General features: G+C 35.4%; 1 protein-coding gene across 1 annotated transcript in view; it reads left to right on the top strand.

The window, feature by feature from the left end:
• Nucleotides 1-18,976, top strand: part of LOC145671032 (uncharacterized) — a 762,494-nt gene that overhangs the window by 688,710 nt on the left and 54,808 nt on the right. Inside the window, exons 5-6 of the mRNA XM_081739703.1 lie at nt 5,453-5,607; nt 15,500-15,732. Coding sequence (XP_081595829.1) covers nt 5,453-5,607; nt 15,500-15,732 — 388 coding nt within the window. The remainder of the gene's footprint in view (nt 1-5,452; nt 5,608-15,499; nt 15,733-18,976) is intronic.

Genomic DNA, 18,976 nt, shown 5'->3' with positions numbered 1-18,976 from the left:
CAAAGACTTTGACGGCGAATCACGGCTAATCATTGATGGACAGGCCCTGGTAATAGCAATTGGAAAGCCACAGGCAGCACACACTTTCGGAGATCTTGCAGATACTTTTGTTCAAAATGTTTTCCAAAGTGTAGAACAGTTCCAACGCATTGATATAATTTTTTATCATTACTTCCATCACTCAACCAAGTGTGGCACACGGAAACGGCGTGGGAAAGGCTCTTTGGGAATCAGGAAACCAATAGACGGCAGAAACGTGCCTCTTCCTGCAAAGTGGAACTTTATTATTGACAATAACAGCAGAGCAGATCTCGCTACATTTCTCACGCAAGCTGAATCTGCAAGCATCATCCAACAAGACCATAATGCTGCAGTTTCCGTCAATGGTATAACGAGATAATTTGTATAAATTGATAATTACTTGTATTCTTGGGCAGAAAGTGCTCATACACAAGCACTATACCTGATATAGTGTTAATTTAAAAATAACAAAAGAAGAATGTTTTTAATATATGTAAAAAAATATACATTATTGTATAATTCGTTGCTATGTAGTTGTTGATAGTTACCTAAAAAAACATGTACGATTGGAAAGCAGTCTATGTGTATATTCGTTCATAAAGAATCAACGAATAAAACTGTTTAACACGTAACACCATTTTATAATTTCAGTATAAAAGGTGAGAATACAAGTAAATGTACTCACAGAAGATATTTTGAGGTGTGAATAATTACTACCACAAAAACTTGACTTAAATTATTAGCCGAACCAGGTTAACGGCTACCTTTGGTGAGTCGTTATAAAAATTTTGGTTTGCCGAAACCCGGGACCGTGTAAATTCAATTCCCGAAGTTAAGTAAGGGTGAATTTACTTCTGCAAAAAAAGTTAATGACTACGAACTTGACAAGACTGAGGAGTGGTAGAATAATCTCAAGAAATATGAACGGGGAAGCAATGGAAAAAGAAATCAGTGATAGTGATAATGGTGAACAAAGTACAGCACCAGGAACGACACTAGAAGACCGAATATTACTACTCTTAGAACGACAAGAACAAAGCCGAAAAGAAGATATGGAAGCCATAAAGCAGACGATGGAGCAGAAGTCAGATGAGACGAAACAATTTATTCTACAGGCGATGAATGACATCACCTCACAGTTTGACGAAAAGTTAAAAAGAATATCTGAGGATTGTCGAGATAGTCACAGCCATCTAATCCAAGAAGTCAGTGGTGTAAAAAGGGATTTAGAAGCAATAGAATCTTCTGTACGTCAACAAAAAATCCAGATCACGGATAACTCCAATCAGATACGTGCAAACACGCAGTTGATAGCTATCTTACAAGAGGAAATTAGGACACTACAGATCAAGGACAACACGTACCCCAATAACACGATTAATGATCGTGTGGAATTCCCTTGTTCGCCAGAGATGACCTCGCCTTCACCCATATCTGATGAGGACATTATTTTGGAAGAAAATCATCCGAGGAGTTCAGATGGGCGGAAAAGAGACGGTGTAACTACACATCACGCCATAGGTAGGAATAGTCACTCAAGAAGAACACGGAATGATAAAAGGAAGGTAAAGTTAAGCGTAAAGATGAGTGAAATACGTGCAATGAGTAAGTTCAGTGGTAAGTGTAATGAGAATGCTACTTCTTTCCTAGAAAAGTTTCAGGATGAATGCAATATAATGTGTATAGATAGATCACAATATATGAAATTAATCCCTCATTTATTACTCCCACCATGTTCTTTATGGTTTAAAGCAGTACGAGATCACGTTAGTACGTATGAGGAGTTTAAAGCAGCGCTAATCGCAAATTATGAAAATGACTTTTTGCTTGCAAATAGAGATGCCACAATTAGAAACCAACATTTCAATCCTCGTTTGCACAAATCCGTTGTCGAGTTTGTTGTAAATACATACAATGAATTAAAAGTCGTAAATCCATTGCAATCAGAATCTAGAATCATAGCATCAATTCGAAATTTGTTACCGTTCAAGTTACAACAGATCCTGTTTTCTACACAGTGTATGAGTTTCAACCACTTACTAATGCTTGTTCAATGTTATGAAACTCAATACCATGCTCTGAATCAACAAGCAGGAGTGGGTAAAAGTAAAAATAATTCAGATCATTTTGTACCTGTTCGGAATCTAAATATCCGTAGTGTGAACAATACGGAGCACAACATAAACCGAGTAAATTCAAGCAACCAGAACGAGCAAAATAGGCAAAGATATGTTGGGAATCCACCTAACCTAACCAATCGTAACAATAATTATGTAAGGTCACTCAACCGAAGTAGACACAAAAACAATCGAAATACATGGCGAAATTCCAGGAATACAGCAAACTACGTGGACAGACGTAATTGGAGGTCAAGAGATGGCACTTCGTATCAAAATCAGAATCACGACGCAATACATGTACAAAATAGTACGGAACCTAATCATGATTGTGCAGTACAATGTACCTTATTACAATCATATGCAAATACGAATTTAAGCTGACTACAATTGATGAAGTAAGGGTTAAACCCATATCAGCTATAGATTTTCATGAACATTTATTTTATTTTTATTCAATTTAATTTTCTTTAATTCTCATTAACCAATGATAATTTTCAAATGATTTTAATTCTCTCTTGTTAATGTGAAGAATTATAATTTAATCCACAATTGATTAAAGGCAAAGGTTATTTATATTATATGGATTTGTGTTGAGAATTTGTTGTCAAAGATTATGTTAAGAATAAGGTTCATTATATCAAGCTAATTATCCGACAACTGTCTTCATGTACCATCTTATATGCTACTGGACTAAGATTCTTCTATACTCTGACGCCTAATGAATACAATGCATACTGTAAAATATCATTTTAAGTAATTACTATATAATGCGCCCTTGATCATGGTGACTCATGTTTGAAAATGTAATTGCTTCTTACTATTTTGAATTCGTACCCTTCGTTAGTTATATAAATAAGCGACGACGTTTTAATAATAATAAAATATATATATATTAACGTAATAAAGGATAAATGATAAAGAAATGAAAGATTTATTATAAATATATTTATATGAGTGAAAATAAATAATGTTATCTATATGCGAGGGTCGATCAAAATGTAAAAGACGTAATTATGGAATATTGTTCTTATAAACGGACCAGTGGTTCTTAAATATAAAAGTCAAGCTCCCTTGTAACTTTTATATTCAGTCCCATCGTCGGGCGACATTTTATATAACGAGATAATTTGTATAAATTGATAATTACTTGTATTCTTGGGCAGAAAGTGCTCATACACAAGCACTATACCTGATATAGTGTTAATTTAAAAATAACAAAAGAAGAATGTTTTTAATATATGTAAAAAAAATATACATTATTGTATAATTCGTTGCTATGTAGTTGTTGATAGTTACCTAAAAAAACATGTACGATTGGAAAGCAGTCTATGTGTATATTCGTTCATAAAGAATCAACGAATAAAACTGTTTAACACGTAACACCATTTTATAATTTCAGTATAAAAGGTGAGAATACAAGTAAATGTACTCACAGAAGATATTTTGAGGTGTGAATAATTACTACCACAAAAACTTGACCTAAATTATTAGCCGAACCAGGTTAACGGCTACCTTTGGTGAGTCGTTATAATGGTGAGGAAACGGTCGAAGCTTCTTATGTAACCTTTGACACTAATGACTTGTAGGCTAAACACTAAGAAGCTGACACCAGGATTATTTTACAGTGTATTAAAAACAGAGCAAGAAGCATTGTTGTCTCGACAAGAGACACTGACATCTTACTCCCTTTCGTTAGTTATTTTCATATGATACCCCGGCAGAAAGTGTGGATAAAAGGAGGGAAAGGAACAGAAAGTAAATTCCAGTTCACATCATTGATTGTAGGAATGCTGTAGATGGAACCACAAGTTCTCCAGGTTCTTCCAGCTTTCCATACTATCACTGGATGTGGCTCAATTTCGTAGATTACTGGATATACGAAAAGGACGTTTGCACAGCATAACCATCTGCTGAAAGGATTAGGAGCTGATATGATATAGTCCTCAGTGACTACACCAATAGGAATACAGAAATCGTTTTCTGCAAAGTGTATGGCGCGCTGAATGCTGACAACAGTAATGAAGTTGGTCTAGTATGTTCGTCAAGGGCATTATAATAGAGAAACTGCTACCAACCATAGATTCTCTTAACGTTTTCATACAGCGTTCTCATTACCAGACATTAGTGTGGAGACAAGCCCATTTGCAGCATCAAGTACTGCCTTCCCCTTTAACAATCGGATGGAGAATAATTCACTTGTCCCTCATTTATTACATTGTCGCCAATTCCAGACGTTTGTGAGGAGTTGCTTACATGTACCTGTACCGGTGGATGCAAGACAGTTCGGTGGAACTGTAAAAAAAATCATGGCGTCTTGCAAATGTAGGAAGTTGACTGACACTTGCATGCATCAGTAACTGAAATTTGATCGGAATTTTCACGTTCGACCTGATATAAAGTCAACAGTTTGGTACAATGCATCATGTACTTCACATACTGAATTCCCTACAAACCGATGCAGTGTCATTTCAAGAAAATAATGTTCCTAGGGTATCGAATAACGTTCATACCAAGTTTGGCGCAGATACGTTGAACGGCAAAGAATATATCGGGAAAAATAATTTTGGAATATGTTGGTAACACTGATAGCTGAATGCTTAAAGGTTTTGAGTCCAGCAGTTGCTTTTCTAGAGCATCGAATAATATTCATTACAATTCAATAGAAATTTTGTTGAGCGGTGTGCAAACGTTTGTCGAACAAACACATATTTTGAGTTCTGTATATTACAAAAAATGCTTTTCGCCCGCCATTTTGTTTTTAGTGAATTTCTGAGAAACAGTGAATGTTACAGCGTGGCATATGGCAGATATGAATTCAGCAACAACAAATCATACTGAAACAGCATTTGAAGCGTTTTTCCTCACAAATGCCTGCTTAACTTTATACTTATGAAGATTTCTCCATATACGCACCTGAGTATTAGCCTACCCGGCATAACCGTGGGATATAAAACCTATATTTCATTTTTCAAGAAATTCCGTCTTCTTTCTTTTCCACAGTTTACAATAACAACAAGATCTACTAAAATCATTTTTCCGCAATGGAAAACTCATTATTAGATTTGGTTTTACGAAGAATGTGTTAATGAATTTTGATACATGTTGTATGTTGTAGTATGTATATTGTGAATAGCAAACATTGTCAATTAATTATGCTACAAAGACAAGTTGGGCGACTCAGTTTAAATTTTCATTATTTCAATAGAGGTCGCTCGGTTGACTCTTAATTAATGTTGCAGAGGATACGGTAAGCAGTGAAATAAAATATTTATATATTTTGCTTTTTTTTTTTTAATTCTTCTCTCTTTCAGATCTCTTCCCTCGGTTCGAATAGTGGCCTGTACCGAAGGCTCTGTGACGCTTAATGAACTCCGACCGTCAACGGGATATCAACTCTCGGTCACAGCAATTAGAAAGGGAAGTAGAAATAGAACCACCAGTAAACCTGTGATTTTTAGAACACTTGGTAAGTATCTCTCTCTCTCTCTCTCTCTTTTTCAGCATCGCGTGTCACTAATTCTTGTCTCTCTCTGTTATAATTGCAATATTTTCCTCCTTTCTCTTTCTGTATTCATTCCTTGTCAGTCTGTGAATATACATATACTAGTATGCTGACTTTCTCCTTCACGTTCTGCTAGCCTCTCTTTACCTTGTATATTTCTTTAAGAGGCCTAATCATTGCGAAATTAAAATACAGATAATTTTACAGTAATTATGTGATATCCTTAAATAATCGAAATGGGGAACAAGGGCGTCATAAACAATATTATTTTACATAAGAGGTACCTTTATTACGAGTCATCTAGTAGCTTTCCGTTTGAACCCATTCAGAAACGCGAAAATAAATGCCGATTTTCTAAATGGCTGGAAATCGGAAGCAGATAAGTGAGTCGTGATAATGGTATCTCATGTAAAATAATATTGTCTAGCGAGCTCTTGTTCCACTTTTCGATTAATTTTTTTTAACTATTTGAAGATATCACATAATTACTGTAAAATTAGCGATATCTTAATTTCACCGTGATGGGGCGGCCCAGAGACGGACTGGGCCGCCCTGATACCCGGAAATTTCCGGGTGGACCCTGCACTCCGCAAAATCACTTAAGATATTGCTCAATTAGTTATAATTAATTCAAAACTGCGTTCTCGTTCATAGTAACCAGTGGCGTAACTAACGGGCCTGCAGTGCTAGCGAACGGAGGGCACTAAGGAAAGGGCCCCCTGTCCAACCGGTGGCCTTGTTTGTTGAAAAATCAATAATACAATTTTAAAAGTCTCAAAAATACACGTAAGTTATTAACTCGAAAATGTAATCTCGTCTCCATAATTTATGTATTCAATAATGTGATATGGAATTGATAACACATGAAGAGCATGGAGCTGGTTCTCCTACGGTAAAGAAACTGTGTTAGACATGGAGTTGTTGGACACAAGAGGTGGCGATAAATAATGGTACCCTGAGCACAGCGGTAATGTCAGAAAACGGGACCGAAGCCCCAGAAATCGGACCCCGAAGTTTCGAGCTTGGGTCCATTGTATTCATCAATGAAATATTTAGTTTTTGGATGTGGGAGATGGCAATGGAAAGGTCGTGGTCCCCTGAACACAGCGGTAATGTCACAAATCGAGCCCGGAGCCTGATGTCCACAGATATCAGGCCCTGAAAGCATAGGGTCGATCCCTTCTATTCACCAATGAAGCATGGAGTTTTTGAACGTGGTGGCTGCATTGGAATGGGTCGGCTTCCCCTGAGCACACTGGTGATGTTAATCTAGCCCGGGTCCCGAAGCCCAAGAAATCGGGCCCCAAAGGATGTTCATGTCATATTCTCTATGCTTTTTGCTCACAAATATAAGTTTCCTTATTATCCTGCCTGAATGTTATTCAACCGAACATTACAAGACAATACTGTGATGCTGCATGTCAGTAAAGAACAGCGCAATATATTTGATAACGAATAGAAGGGATCTGAGCCCAAACATATTGGGTTTCGGGCCACGGGATCGATTTCTAACATCACTGATGTGCTTAGAAAACCCCTGTACTTTCCAACGCCACAACACGCGTTTCCAACTCCATGTCTAAAACGGTTTCCTTACTGCAAGAGGAGTTTCATGGAATATTCTCGATGTTCTTATCCAAGAGTAACAAAGACATTACAAAGCTGCGAGAATTAACAGGGCATTAGATTGGACAATTTCTTTTTATCGTATATGCGTATAATGTACATAGGAAATAGTGAATCCCAATAGAAAGGCATCACTCCTTTCTTGCAAATCTTTATTTTTAACTAGTGATTTTATTTATTTATTTATTTATTTATTTATTTATTTTTACTGGTTTTCAAAACTTGGGTAGAAGGAGGTCTCCATTGCTGATGCAATCATAGTTTTTTTTTTTTTAAGTTCGAGTCGATAAAGAGGAACGGGGATAGCAAGATGTTATTTCTAATTAGGAATACCTAACAATAGTGCACGAATATTGACTGGGGCCCATTTGCGAATATTGCAGGGGGTTGGGGCACGTGATCTTAGTTGCGCTACTAATAGGAACGTTAAAAATAATATAATTTGAATTATATTTATTCGTGTGTTATGTGGAATAATTCATCCTAAGGAAATGTATGGATTATACAGGTCATATGGGTCTTTAATACGAAGGGGCCCCGAAGCAAACAGGTCACGGAAAGATATTACAATTAATCATTGTCGTAACTTGGAACCCGATTAACAACGAGCTTTCTGGTATTTTCACATCGATTAGCAATAAAGCATAATCTCACCCTTTCCACTCTCTAGAAAATAAATTTTACAATCATAAAATCACACTTTTTTTTATCAAGTTGCAACACCGATTGTTTTCATTACCATCTAAAACCTCAAGAAGATAACAAGAACCGCGTCTATTATTGTAACCCGGTATTTTTAAAGGTAGAATTGAAAAGTGTTTTAAAAAAATAATAAACTCCATTATAGCTAAGTAAACACAATCCCGAGTATTCTAGTTCAGTTTTAGTACAATTTCGCTAGGTTTGCGAACCATTGCTAACGGTTACAACGTACACTACGCAAATAGCTGCATATTTTTGACGCAAAAACTGTAGTAAGGATTATGCTCTTCTGTATGCGATACTCTAAGCGTAGAACTGTTTCATTTGGCGAACTTGGTTTTCTTTAATATCTGAAAGTCATGGAGTCGAGAAAAGGTACACGATTAACACAAGATCGAAACAATAGGAAAATCCGGATTTCAGAAACGTAAAGAAGCAGAGAAAAGTGCACTTGTCGCAGCTGAAAGTGATTCAATGAAGCGAAAACTGCTTTTTCTACCAACTTCTCAAGCGATGAAGGTAAGCTTTAAATTTTTTATATCTTTCATTCATTTATTTGAATTTTGTGAGATGTCAGCGACAAAGTAATTTACTTGAGTAGAAATAACAAGGGAAAGACGTTACCCACGGCCAGTACCGGATTAATCCGCGTGAAGCCCTCCAAGCTACCCGAAAAATCGCACCCCTCCCCCAAGAAAAAATAGAAAGTATCAGCTACGGAAAAGTAAAAACAAGATGAAGTATTGTTTCTATCAATTATGTTGGCATTTTTAACTGAAGTCCGTCTCAAGACTGATCGATGACGTCCCCCAACGCACGTCTTCAAGCAAAGTGATTGGAAAGAGAGCTCAGAATGCCTTATTTAAGGTACTATCCCTGCATTCGTTTGGTATGACTGAGGGAAATCCTGAGAAACCTTAGTCAGGATAGTCGGCGGCAGGATTCGAACACGCTCGCCTCTCCAATTGCTTGCTCCGCAATAAAATTAAGTTCATTATACTTAAGTTTATTATCCGTTTATTATAATAAAATAAAGTTTATTATACTTACCATTCACGAAAATTAAATTCCTCATAATATTAAAGACGGAATCGTATCACATTCACATCTCTTCCAATATAAACAGTCGCTGCTTTGAAGGCACATATATGATTCATTGCAAAGATTTTCATACTGTAGAAAGAAAAAAAAAAGCGGAATAATACTTGACTACACAACTTTATATTTCATGGGGGTGGGAGTTTAGCCATTCAAGTCTCGAGATAAGGGTTCATTCCTAAAAGGGCAGTCCAGACCAACTCGGTATTCATCAGGCCCTTAAGCATCATTCTCCGGGTGAGCCCTTGTACTCCCAGTCCCCCTCTGATGAGGTCTCTTAGACTTCGGATTTTATATTTCAAATGTTTAAATTACTATTTTAGAAAGTGCATTTTAGAATTTTATGTTTTACATTACACAAAAGGACATTTTAGTACATTTAATTATATTTTAACCCTTGCTTAGCTATTGCATGCTTGGAAACTTATTTTTAACACTAATTTGGTAAACTAACCAGTCTTGTACGAAATCAAAATATTAATAAAACTTCCCTGAGCTGCAATTGTTACTGATAATTGAATTTTAGTATTGGATAAGTATAACCTGTGAACTAGAACCTTCACTGGACGAGTTCCTAGTGACTAGGAGGTTGCAGTGGCTCAGTGGTAGAGCGTTCACCTCTGGTGTATGGAATCTCTGGTTCGATCCTATCTCGCGCCAAGTGAAATTTGTGGTGGATAAAACAACGTGTGCGTGAGTTTTTTCGGGGTTCTTCTGTTTCCTCCCACTTCTTCATCTCACCATTTCACTCATTTCTCATCACCGTCTCCTTTAGTCTAGCCGGCATAACCGTAGGACGTAAAACTCAAAGATTTCATTTTAATAAGCCTAATACTTTCCTAAAATTACATTAAGGAAGAAAATATTTGTAGTAGTTTGTTCTTTAACGTGTTTTCTTCGATGCAATTTATCGAAAGCGTCTCTCATAAGTTTTGCTCATACTTCGTCAATAAACGTTTCCGCAACAACTAATGTATGATCTTAATTCAATTTAAGAGGTGAGAGCGAGAAAGTTTGGTGCGGTGGCCCATACCGTTAATAATTTAAATCACTCAGAGGCACTCAAATTCAAGAAACTACACAAGCGTAGTCATAAAAGAATAGCCAGTTGTATACTAGTTAGCTTAGGTTGCTAAAGTATTTTTACAAGTAATTAACAGAAATGTATGTGAGGTTAATCTTCAAATCTAGTCTATAATTGTTACAGTCATTAGTTATTAATGGCAATAGCGTAAAAAGTTATTCGTTTTGATTATTATAATAATAAACTCAGAATTACTACTTAACAGTTTTGAGCACCGCGTCTAACCTTATATTTTAGCCCATTGATTTCTAGGAAGAACTACAGGTACTTTGTAATGAACTGGTAATTTAAACTATGTTCTTTTATTGATCTCTTCTTCAAACCTTGTTATATTTTCCTTGCTTTTTTCAAAATTAATTTGTAGTATACAGGGTGTTCGGGGTAAATTTGACAGTTGAAAGGTACACGGAAAGAAGGAGCTAATCAACATTTTACTTTTTTTTCAGAAGCAATTTAAAATGTTGATAGGCGCCTTCTTTTCTTGTATGGCTGTTTTTCTTGTGTAAGTTTCTCTGCAACGAGTCACTTTTTTCACAATATTCGTAGTGCATTTAGAGGTACAAATTAGCACGAACAGGAGGTGTCTGTATCGGCTTTTTGGCAAAAATTGCAATGAACCATTTTTATGTACCCTTCAGTTGGTGTTATTGCATGTAGATATGAGTTGTTGGAAGGTATTGCCAGTGTTCTCTCATATTACTTCTCTTTAGTTTCAGATACAGCTGTGAAGTCAAACAGAACTGCAATGGACGAGTGGAAGCCACCAGGATATTGGAAATAAGTTACCTACATCACAATGATTCGTGCTAGCCAACCAAATTCTGCAGTCAAGACAGCTGCTCAGTGCTCCTTGAACACTATGAAAGCGATAGGAAGTGTAACGGTGACTATGAAGCCGTGGCTGCTAGAAAAGCTCATAGAAGACAATCCGATTGCCACCGCACGCAGGAATTCATGCACCAATTCCAAGAGATTGCTAAATGCAAATGCGTATGTGGAGCTTTTTTTGTGAAGCCTTGGTTGGAAAGAATGGCTGCTGGACGAACCTAAATGTGCCAGCAAGAATCCGCTCTTTGTCATACTGCTGGGAAGGCCCTGAAGTGGTTGCGTGACGATTTGTACGACTTCACCAGTCCCGACATCTGGCCTCCTAACTCCCCTGACATAATCCTGTCGATTATTATGTGTGGGGTGTGGTGGAGCAACACACCAACCGCAATGCCTGCAACACTAAGACCCAGTTTATCGACAGGATTCAGGCGGCATTTGTAGCTATCCCTAGGAACACTGTGAGGGCTGCATGCTCCAGATTCAGGAATCGACTTGAGGCAGTTGTGGCCGCAAATGGTGCTTTATATTGTGTATATATAATGATTTTGCTTCCTCTTGTTCTTCTTCTACTGTACGATTTCCACGAGTTCAGTACAATTTGTTTTAAGGACGATATTCTCTGTTTCTTCCTATTACCCATAAGTGTCAAATTTATCCCGAACACCCTGTATATGTATTAGTATTTGTAGTATATATATGCATTTACTTAAATTTCATTAGTAAATATTAAAATTATATATATATATATATATATATATATATATATATATATATATAATTTAAGTTTCACGAAGTAAGGGAAAATTTAAAGAAATTTGGAGATATTCAGTACTGTTAAATATCGATAAAGTAATACCAATAAAACATGTAGCTAATAAGCAAACTTCTAATACGACAATTTTCGATTATATTATCTCCCTGAAAAATTGCTTAAACAGTATTTTTAAATGTATAGTAAGTTACATGATGCGAAAAAAAATCTATGCAAATTCACGAAGTAAATAAATTAGATATTTGATAGGTTACAACGTAGAAAGGTGTGATCAATAATTAGCATTTGTCTAGACATAGTAAAGATTAAATTGTACCATATTATTAGAAACTCTAAAAGCAAATTAAGATTTTTTTTCCATGTATCGTTGAAATGGTGAACAAAGACTTTCAAAGAACTTAGTTTTGTTTGGTTCAACTCTTGTTCTCCTTCAGTGTTCTCCAAATCAGACAACGTTCCAGTAGTTTTTATCTTATACTTTGGATGCAATCACATTATCAATTGAACGACTGGTACTACTTCCCTTCGATTCGCTACAAAATCCCTCTCACTTTCAATTCCCGGAAGAGCTGCTTCTTGAATAACTTATGTCTTCTAAGACTTGACTAGCTGCGTTGTAATTAGAATACAGTGTAAATTATGATTCACTGGTATCACGCATTGTACCACTAATATTATTATTTTTTTTCTTTGGTGTATCTTACATAAAATTTGATTCAATTAGTATCATACATTGGAGATCCAATGTACATAATTTTTAATTAAATGTAAGGTGTTTTCTTCTTGTAATAAATAAATAGTAATATTTAGTTGTCATATATCCATAACAATGGTGTCAGTAATTCTTTCTCTTTCATAAACACATAAAATTTCATGGTGTTTATATTGGAGCTTATGTCACACTCCATGTGCTGTTGTTTCTCTTTTTTTTCCATATGTTAAGTTCTTTCTCCACTTGATAAGCACCTTCGTTTCTTTCTCCCTAACTGTACAATTGAATGCCAAGTGGCCTAACTCCAAAACACCAAAATATAACTAATGATTTCATTCATTTATATAGATTAGTACTTTTTAAAAACAAATAAATAGTAAATTATAAAACCATAAATTACATAGTTGTGGTTGCCAAAATAACAGAAATATGAATTGTTCATGAGATACTGATCTTCAAATTTTACTCCTGTAAAATTCCAATTTTGGAGTTGGCATTCACTCCACTTGACACCCAAGAGGTTCAATAACATCCGGTAGTAAAAGTGTACAATACGTATAGTCTACCTATACATTATCAAAATGAATTCCTCCACGAACTCCTCGCCTAGACTGTTGCGCCAATTTTTGATGATTTTTGCTATATAAAGGTACCATGACTTAGTTTATGTTTTAGATATACTACTTTATTAAAATGCGTATCCTAGGGGGGAACAAGAAGGGTAAACATTTATGAGAAACATTTAGTATCTCACAATCCTGTCAATTTAGGAAAATAAAACTGATTATATACGAGTACATTCTTCATTTAAAATAAGCGGTCCTGCTTCCCAACGTTTCTGAACATTCAGATTTTCAGGGAGTCAAGGGACATCTAGCTATATATATATGAATGTAACGATATTTGTTCGTGTATTCCTCCTAGCCTGCTGCGCAAATCTTAATTATTTTTGGTACATGACTGGGCCATGATGTAACTTAGGTCTCTGTTAGGTTATTTTGATCAAAATGCCTGTTTAAGGGGGAAATAAGGGGTCAAAATTTATGCATAAAGTTGAGAATCTGATGATCCTATCAACTTAGGAAGATGAAACTTGGTATGTATTAAATTAAGCCAATCTGTGTTTCAGACTTTTTAAAAATTACCGTTTTAAAGGAGACAAAGCAGTGCCAATCGGTATATATAAGTATGTCAATCATTATATCAATCAGTATATGTATGTATATTCCAGCACAACTCTGGAACAATTACATTAATTTGAACCAAACTTGGTATACGTATGATTTATAACCTGAAAAACATTACTGTAGGGATAAGATACTCCTAGCACTCTAGTGGAGTGTAAAAATTCGAAAACAACCGTTATTAGTGTCAAATCCAAAGTTTTTGAGTTCACTCAGATAAATGCTCCCACTCCTTTAAGTCCGAATTCAATCCCCATTGGCTCTCGTATGGGATCTGAAGAAATGACGTGAAACATAATCGACAAACGATTTGTATTAATGCCGAATCAATTTTTAGGGGGCGCTAAGCTGATTGGTGATACTCTCGATGACACTTATAATCAAGTTTAGGCAAGAAAGGGTATTTCAGATTTCTCAGCAATCTTTCGTATTTCATTCATATTGGCAGAAGCAAGGCCAAAGATGTTGCCCTTGGTTGTTCATTTATGTCACTCATTTTGTCACTTTCAAAATTTTGCATAAAGCTTATTCTTCTCATGCGAAGAACGGTCATTTCAGCTAGTATATTTATTCGAAATATTGTGTAAGTTATAAACCGAAACACAACTTAAACTACTCCGATTGTACTACATATACTGAATGTTTAAAGTTGCCTTTTATGAATGTATAAAATCCTCAAAGCTGGAAAAACAATTCTTATTTATTTTTCGTAACTCTATATTGTTTACTTAGATAGCATGTAATTGGAGATCCTAAAGCATTGTTGAAAACAAATTAAATTTAATTAATTCTTCGTCTTTTATGTCCTGAATATGTAAACCTTTTCAATCTACTTGACACATTAATTTAAATAATTCCCAGAAATATGCATTATGGTAAATTCTAGTGAAATAAGTAAGTGCTTTATGATACGTGTTACAGTTGAAATCTGGGATAATTATGTACTAATGGTTTGTTGATTGTAGTTTAGCGTTCCATTTCAGCATCGAGGCTATAACAGAAGAGGACCTATAGCTTAAGATAGACTCCGAATTACCGTAATGCGTCCAAATTTCAAAGTTATCCCACCGAGAATCGAACCTGGGACCCCGTGCACCATAGGTGTGCCAGCATATAGACCAGCGGAGGAAAGCTAAATACTAAAATTTCATCATCAATATCATCATCATAAGTATTCTGCCATTATTGGGAGGTCACTTGCTGCAACTGAGAAGCTTCCGTTAACCTCTTCGCCTTCACGTGCGATTTCTCTGTTTTGATATCATCCATTAATTGTAGTATGCTTCGTCCTCTCCCTCTCTTTCTTGCCATTATACCTTCTAAAAATGTCCCTTCTGATACAGCTCCTTCTTAGCCAATGTTCCCAACAATTTCTCTTCCTCTTCTTAATACTATCTGAAAAATTGTTTTTTCTCTCCCACTATTTCTAGCACACTATCATTCGTTTTCCGCTCAACTCGGCTAATTTCCTCCATTCTTCTTCACTTCCACATTTCGAAGACATGACTCGTTTCAACTTACTCTATTATATATTGAATTTGTAATGTTAAATCATTCTATATTTTTGCATTATTATGTACGGAGTGAGGTAGAGTGTGATCAGGTACTCTCTTCCTTTAGAAATCACTATGAAAGAAATCTACGATTGCTGTAAGGTCATTCAGTGCTAAGTTGATTTAGTTTGTAATTACACTACAAAAGGAAATTTTAAGTATTTTTCGACTCATTTCAAATCTTTCATATTCCAGTTTGATTTCTTATCTCTCAAGTATTTTTAAAGTAAAAAAATATTACGTCCTTGAATTCTTTGACACTCTCTATCTCTGTTTTTTTTTTTTTTTTTCCAGACGAAAATCCAAGAAGCGAGCGGCAACAGGCAGCAGAAAAATTCCAAGTTCGTGGAGTGGAAGTAGGAATCGTAATTCTCGTTTTGATCGTATGGATCGCTGCCATCGTTCTTTTCTTTAATCGATGGGGCAAGATTCGAATGCTCTTACCTTATCAGCCAGACTATAAGGAACAACTTAAAGTGACTTCCACATGTGGACCAAACCATCAAACGGGGCAAACATGTCCTCAAGTAAGTTTCATTGTACTTTTTTTAACTCAGGTAATTGAGTATTAACGAATGATTTCTCTCATAGGCGTAACCAGAGGGATCCATGGAGGACCATCGCCCCTAAAACAACGTTGGTCCCACGATCATCTTTCTATTAAATTACAATAATGTGTCTAGCTAATCATAGTTTAGATAAAGTGTTCTTGTGTTGCGTTTGCATTTTCTATATATAATATCGACTCTACTTCGCCTCCCCTTCCACCTTTTTTTTGTTTCTTGCATATGGTTTTGAAACACATAAATTCGCTGTTAAGCTATGATAGTGAGTGTGGACACTTAAAGTGCGTCTTTGAAATCCGGAGACGAAGCCAAAAATAGGCAAAGAAATGACTGGTATTAAGTTGTCAAGCGTAATGGTCTTGCGTGGCTTTTGCCCGTCGTTAAATCTCTCCCTTGATTATTTTCTATGCTACTAAAGCCATGAGTCAGAATCTAAAGCTGAAGAACTCCTTGCCGCTATCTGAATCGGGAACAAAAGTAATAAGACAAGAAGTTCTATAAATTTGATTTCTTTTATCTTCAACTAAAACAACGCGACACTGCATAATCAAAAAGAGTGTACCTATTATATCTTTAAATAAAGATCAATATAATTTAGATATTGTTAAATATAAACTAATTATTTGCTGAGCAAAACTATATATTTTCATTAAAATTCGACACGTGTTACGGTTTGTATGTATATATGATTATACAGTTATACTGTATCACATAGTGTCTGATGAAGCCAAAGAGTTAGTTGGCGAAACTGTAACACGTGTCGAATTTTAATGATACATATATAGTTTTGCTCACCAAATAATTAGTTTGTATTTAATTATAACAAAGCAAAGCTTCTACTTATGGACAATATCACAGTTAGATATTGTGTTTGAGACAGAGAAAAATATCAACTATTATTACCTTTGTCGGTAAAAGTAATCTGTTCCCTGATAGTTGTATGACATCCTCACCTGTTTTGTTATGTAGTTTAAAAATGGTATATTTGTTATATTTCTTCTGAATATTGTTAAATAATACTGCTGGCGAGTATGTTGTAAAAAATATATAATTGTAGATTGTGTGAAGTATGGATGTAAATGCCATTCTTTTTCTTTTTAGCCGACTTCAAAAAGAGGATATTTTCAGTTTGACCTGTATGTGTGTCGAGAATCGTTGGTCATATTTCGATACGGTTCTCACTAATCGAATAATCAATTCCCAAGCAAGGTTTATATCTATAAAATGTTTGAAAAAAATAATAATTAGATTGTTCTTTTAAAAATCAAATAATACTTGTAACCAGGACCGGATTTAGGGGGTGCACCAAAGCACGTGCGCCCCCTCCGTTCTGAATATACACTATCTAAATTGAGAAAATGACAGTGAAAATAGCAATACTTTCCTAAAATTTCATGTCATGTTTCCGTTTCGGGCTTAAAAGAAAGCGGAGTTTTGCTAAACACAATAGTTTAAGTCAGTTCCTCATACAAGGCATTAAAAAATAATTTTGATTCAAATGTACTGATAGTTATTGGTGCACCCCCCTCAGAAAATCCTGGATCCGGCCCTGCTTGCAATGCCTGAGGAAAGCTTAGCCCACAATGTGCTGCAACCGGAAATGCAATAACGTAAAGTGGGTTGCATACAGCCATGTGATAATATCCATTGTAAGCCAGAGTTCTCTGAATGATTTAGCACTGGTGATATACGTATGTTTAGGTCATTGGCGATATCATGACATGGTGATCTTACTCAAATTTTACTAGGATATTATCCACTTTTTCTGTGACTTATCGCCCACAGTGGGGCACATCTTGTACGTAGAAATGTTCAGAACGAAAGCAACTCATAAAATTACCATCGAAATTTTTATGTTAGGCATTAATTTGTTCAGCTTGGCACGTCTTAAAAGATCTTCTATACATAATAGTAATAAATTATCTTCTGTTTTTAATCGCTTTATTATTGTTGTCTACTTTTTAGAGCCTTTATTACTTCGTTTCCCTTATAGTGACTTCTTTGAATTCGTTTTGTTTTTCTTCTTCGAGAAACCACTGAGAATTAATTATTACAAAGCTGTTAAGAAAACCAAGTAGAAAGTCGTTCGTAAAAGTATCCTTTAAATTCTTAGGATAGCCATTCGATCAATTAGGAATAAGTGCTTCTGGCATTTCTCAGTTTGGGTTATCGAAGAGAAACGTTTCTTGACGTATTTCAACTATGTCATCACTACAAGTGAAAATCATGCCTAATTCTATCACAGGAATACAGTAGTTATATCTTTCAGTGGTAGAATGAAACGCAACATATTCATATTTTACTTATTTACATGTTCCTGGAGTAGTTGAACTTCATATTTTAACTTTTGGTGCCAAATAAAGATTTAAAAGCAGTAATGAATAATATTGTGAACTGATAGTGCATATATTTCATTCACTCGTGATTCATTTTGCAACCAGTAGCAGGACTTTTTTTAAAGAGAAAAGCCAGGATGACATTCATCATTTGGAGGAAATTCACGAAATTCACCAACAGTAAATCACGACGGAGCTCATAGTGCACAAGCAATGGGACCGGAGAGTCAATGAGACAAACTCTTCATGACAAGACATCAGACGATACAGATTCTTTTCGATAGAAACTACCCTTTTTGAGACGAGACAATACTTTTACGATTCCTTTCGTGATGAAACAGTCTTAAATCTTCTGAAAATAAGTTTGGGTCCTAATCCTTAAACGAGGGTATTTTTTCCTTGATTTTGGGTTGAAGTTTACTTAGGTAGCTGTTGATATCATGTAATTACACTAAGAAAAGAAATATTTCCTTGTTGTATTTATAATTGAAAAGCTTTCAAAGGTAGATTCTTACTCTAATAAGGTAAATACTTTTATTGAACACCATTTCATATTTCACAGACTGATTGTGATCATAGCGAGTGTTACTGTGTATTATTTATATTCTTTTAAGTCATGTGGTATTATGTTATGAGGTACGCGTTCTCCTGTCTTTAGTTATTTACGATAATGCTGCCCTAGGGTCAGGGGTGGGTTAAGTCATTAAGCAAAATAACCACGTGCTTAGGACATTAAGAGAAAAGAAAACCGCAGAAATTGTCCATAGCCGAATTTATCATGGTTTATGGAACATATGATGCAATACTGCAAATACAATGTGTTCAATTTAAAAGCAATATGTAAGATATATTTTTGTTGCTGTTCCATT

Source organism: Thermobia domestica, chromosome 15 (assembly GCF_964235325.1).
Source record: "Thermobia domestica chromosome 15, izTheDome1.hap1.1, whole genome shotgun sequence".
NCBI lineage: Eukaryota > Metazoa > Arthropoda > Insecta > Zygentoma > Lepismatidae > Thermobia > Thermobia domestica.
Note: the sequence above shows the minus strand (reverse complement) of the source record. Positions and strands in the feature narration are given on the sequence as shown.